The following is a 5,067-nucleotide window of genomic DNA, read 5'->3' as shown; positions in this document are numbered from 1 at the left end:
CAAGATGGATGAGAAAAAAGTTGGAATAGAAATTGAAATGCTTTGAGGCATTTCAAAATTACATATTTTTCAAATTGCAACTTTTTGGCACACCGTGATCCTGCACACACCCATGTTGAACATGAAAATTAACAGTCCCTAGATGTATTTGTTCCTTTCATTGATTTAAAAGCTATTAATTCATGAGCCAACATGGACAACTTGGAAAAAAGCATGCACTACAATATTCAAAAGAAATTTTCCCACGTATTTGTATCAAAAAACCTTGATGAGAGTGTCTAACACATATATGAAACATGAATAAAATGTTTGTTTTATGGAACACTACCTAAGGAAGCTCACTACTCCCTAGTGGACTTGATGAGAGGGATATAGATTTATATGGAACTGATGAAGAGATGTATTGTCTAATAGTAACATATAGATATTTTACATTGAACAACATGGATATGGACTATAATTACAAATGCATATAGTTCATGCTAATATGATGAACTCCTTTTTGCATTATTACTCTACCAAATTGAATTCACACACTTCATGCTCAAAGATTTGTCACAAATTCAAAATATTATTCACAAAACATATTCCCTCTATTTGTATCATCTACAATAACTCAATGTATTAATTAGTTCATCTCTAAAATATATTCTTAGTTGAAAATATGTAGTGCAACATAGGTCATCTTTGAACATGTACAATATAAATTAATATAGGTTATAGATCAACCCATAGCATTGCTATACAACGCAACATCCAAAGAAATTATAGTAGATCCATATCATTTGAAATTGAAGAAGTCAATCTTTGTAGCCTAAAACAAAATAATACTAAAATAATTGTTGATTCGACATAGTGTGCAATTGGGACAAAACCAACAACAGTTTCTAGGCTAAAATTAAAGTAATGTGAACTATGACATTACCCCTACAATATTCGCCTAGAGTAAATGATTACCAAACTTTGGTAGACAAGTGAACATAGTTTCAAGAGAAAAACTCTTTTCAAAAGCCACTCAATATTTTTTTCAAAAATCAATAACACATTATAATACACTTAGAAGATGCAAACGTAACTCAACTACTACTATTCTCTTACATCCAATATATATTGTATACACTTAATATATAATAGATATAATACATAAAATTATAAATGATATTATAAAATAATGAACTAAAATTAAACTCAAAATTGGTATCCATCTTATTTCCCACCGAGGATGTCCCTTGATGTATAAAAAAATACACCAACACTTTTAACTCTCTTTTACAATTCATTCGTATATGCAATGTATTTTTATATTTCTTATTTCAATTTACAAAACTTTTGAACTAGATGGCCAATTAAAATGAGTTTTTTATTAAAGATAGAAACCTTGTGACATGTTTTATTGACATAAGTCTTTTGAATAAAGCTGGAAGTCTTCTGACTAAAGCTCACAATCCTTTGATTCATTCATATATGTAATGCATTTTTATACTTCTTATTTCAATTTACAAAACTTTTGAACTGAATGGACATAAGTCATTTGAATAAAATTGGAAACCTTCTGGCATATTTTTCTTAAGCTAAAGCTCACTATCTTTTGACAATGTTGTGCATGCATGCCAGTTTTCTCCTTTGAAATGCGTTGTATTGTCTTTGAAGGGTATTGCTGATCCTTTAGCTCGGAAAGCTATACTGATGTATACTCCTTCCCTTATTGTGGTTCTCGTGGGGAAAGTTTGTAGGAATGAGGATTTATTTTCCTAAAAGGAACCACACATATGTAAGTTTGACAAATTGTGTCCTAAGCTCAAAGATATAAACCTCTCTGTCTTCTGTAATGACTTCTAGTTACAAATAACTTTTTTCAAGGTTTGAGACGAGAGTCTCTAAACTAGCCTAATAAGAAAACAGGAGTTTTCGAGTCTGATCACCATAACTGACGGTTTCATCATAATTTATTCATCGTGACATGATGGGTTTCTGCTCAGACAATAACATATACATTTGCTTATATTTTTAATGAACTGAAAATCATAGTTGATCTGCTTTTCATCGTGGTATCCAGGTAGATTGACTGTTGCACTCTGGGACGGTGACTTAATTCATAATTTATATGGCAACTCAATAGTTGCAGTTTGCGCTACTAAAACGTAAAGAAAGCTGCATATGTGGAATAAGATGCTGGTTTTTGTTTTAAAGCGATACACAGTACCTATCAAAGCTCTATAAAAAGTTAGATCCGCCATTGCTACCAATGCATCTAAATTCAACAGCTAGTGTTGTGAAATAGAGTTTTTTATTGCATAAAATGGCACCTGCAATGAATTCTTATGAGATCGAATCAAAGTATGATGATATTCCAGTGCTTGATTTCTCTCGCCTTGGAGAGGAAGAATATTGCTTAGAGACGGTGAGAGAGGCTTGCCAACAACTGGGCTGCTTTCGTATTGTAAACCATGGAATCTCACCAGATCTTCTCCTCAAAGCAGAGAAGGCATGCCGGGATTGTTTCAAGCTTCCCATGGAGAGCAAGAAGAGAAACGTCTCTGACATTCCTTATGCTGGTTATAAAGGTGGAATAGCTCGGGCTCCCTTCTACGAAAGCTTGGGGATGACCTTCTCTGGCATTCCTGATCCCCAGGGTATCAAAGACTTCTCTGATGCCCTCTGGCCTCATGGAAATGATAGCTTCCGGTAAGGGTTCTCCCCGGTCTTTATTATTTTCCTAAATATTTTTTTTGAAAAGTCTAATAAACTTGAAAATACTTTTCTCTATTTCAAAACCCTTGGAAACAGCCAAACGATGGAAGATTATACTTTTGAGATGATGGAATTGTATAATAAAGTGCTGCGACTAATTGCTGAGAGCGTGGGAATGAGCAACTACTATTCCACTCACTTGGGCCAAGGGAAGGTGCTACTACGTATGAATATGTATGATTTGCCCTCTAAGCTACCTAACGAAACAGTCGGTCTTGGCACTCATACCGATTTGGGTAGTCTTAGCCTTCTTTTAGAAGATGACTGTGGTGGCCTTCAAGTTTGCGACAAGGCTGGCAATTGGATTGACGTGAAACCCATCCCTAACACTTTCATTGCTATGTTGGGTGATTGCTTTCAGGTATGATCTATGTAACTCTGTCATCCATTTATCATTTTCCTTATATGGATTAAGGTTAAGAGGTCACTACAGTAATTATATATTGTTGATATAATGAATTTTGGAAAATCAGGCATGGAGCAATGGAAGGGTTCTTAATGTAAAACATCGAGTGATGGTGAAAGGTCAACAATCTCGTTTATCTGTAGGGTTTTTCAATGGATTCTCAGAGGACATGGATTTGAAAGCATTTCCTGATTTTATTGATGATAAGCACCCACAATATTACAAGCCATTCACCTTTGGAGATTTGGTTAAATACTGGTTAGGAGACGGAAAAGGTCTAGAAGAACGTTTGAAGGCTTTTGAACACATTCCCGTGTAGTACACATAGGCTAACCTACTCATTATCTATGGTTTGGACTTTTGAATTTCTACTCTTCTCTTTTCTCTTAAAATAAATGGTGTGGCGATTTACTTAGATTGCATAAATTCTATCTTCAGTATTGTGACTGGAAATTTTTGTGTCGATATCTCCATCCATCTATCAACATCAATCATCCTATCACTTTACTTATTTGCATTATCTTTTATTTGGAGAGGAGTTTTCTCCCATGAGATTTTCTCCTCTTCCTCAAGTTTCTATAAGAATAATTGCATTTCATTGTACATGGGTACCTAACATGACCATGGTACAAGGACCCATCATCACCATTTTGCATATTGCATTTTTCTCCCTAATTTGCACATAAGGGGAGATATTGGAGAAAATAGGTTTCCACCTATTTTTTATGCTTAAGTTTAACTTGGGTTATCAAGTTATTCATTTTCTTTTAATATTTCCTTGGTTGCATTATTATTTGTATAGCTATGTATATTTCAAAAATGTCTTAGCATAATATACAATTATTGATGAATATTATTCTCTTTTGTGCATGTGCTTGTTTTCCAAATTTTGATTCAAGAGCTTTGGTCTAATATAATTTGATTATTAGAATTGTGATGAGAATGGTGGTGCATCTCTCTTTTTCGGTGCCTATATTTATATATAGGGTAGGATTCAAAGATGTGATTTTATGTGTGTCAAATTAATTACATATATTTAAATATAAAATATAGACTGTAAAGATACTTCATGTTGATTTGTTTAAAAAATTTAGAGAGAATAATAATAAAAATTTATCTCTTTCAAAATACCTATCCATCTATATGAATGGTGAGATTGTGTGAATTTGATCATCCAATGAATAGATCAAATATGCCTATCATATCACTTGTGGAAACATTTGTTATTTTAAATTTAAATGTTAAAACTCATTAGGCACCCTCAATAATTAATTTTAGATTAATGATAATCCATTGAGATTCAGTATTAATAAGCTCAAAATAAATGGATTGATAGTTGAAATTATATATGTATGTATACTTTACTCTGTGCTATAGATTTGATGACTCAATCAAAATTATGAATAACTTGGCTAATTCAAGTTTGGTTGATACCTAGTTAGACTCCCTATTTATCATAAGCGGAATTGATGAGGGGTACTCCTCTCATTAACAAAGACACATACAATAGAATAGAGAAATAACATCAAGTTGCAACAACAATAAATTTGCTTCTTATTATCTCCATGAAAATGGAATTACATTATTCATAAATATGACATCCAAAGCCACATGGTATTTTTCCTTTACAATATTCTACAAGCTAGAGCCACCATATACATCCCTAGAATTGTCCTCGACAACACTATGGGCCTTTATTATATAGATAATTTTAACTATCTGGAAGAAGATTCTATAAATTTTAACCCTACAATTTGAGGTTGGAAAAAATTAAAATATTATTATTTAGATTTATTTCCATTGGAGTACACTCCAAGAACTTTCATAATTGAAAATAAATTTTGAAAGCAATTCAATTTCATCCATCTCAAGTGGCACAACTTTTGGAGATCGTAACTCCTCACCTGTTG

The 5,067-nt window shown here is 32.8% G+C and overlaps 1 protein-coding gene across 1 annotated transcript; it reads left to right on the top strand.

Annotated features, from left to right (window-relative positions):
- Positions 1 to 2,249: 2,249 nt before the first annotated feature.
- Positions 2,250 to 4,008, top strand: LOC149575195 (C4-beta,C20-epoxidase-like). The gene is made up of 3 exons (XM_089812180.1): positions 2,250 to 2,685; positions 2,788 to 3,112; positions 3,225 to 4,008. Exons 1-3 carry the CDS (start codon positions 2,300 to 2,302, stop codon positions 3,474 to 3,476), a joined length of 963 nt encoding a protein of 320 aa, XP_089668306.1. The 5' UTR covers positions 2,250 to 2,299; the 3' UTR covers positions 3,477 to 4,008.
- Positions 4,009 to 5,067: the final 1,059 nt, after the last annotated feature.

The sequence above is a fragment of the Cupressus sempervirens genome, chromosome 2 (assembly GCF_028749045.1).
Source record: "Cupressus sempervirens isolate cs-2001-9-10 chromosome 2, ASM2874904v1, whole genome shotgun sequence".
Lineage (NCBI taxonomy): Eukaryota > Viridiplantae > Streptophyta > Pinopsida > Cupressales > Cupressaceae > Cupressus > Cupressus sempervirens.
This window is presented reverse-complemented; position numbering and strand designations above follow the sequence as displayed.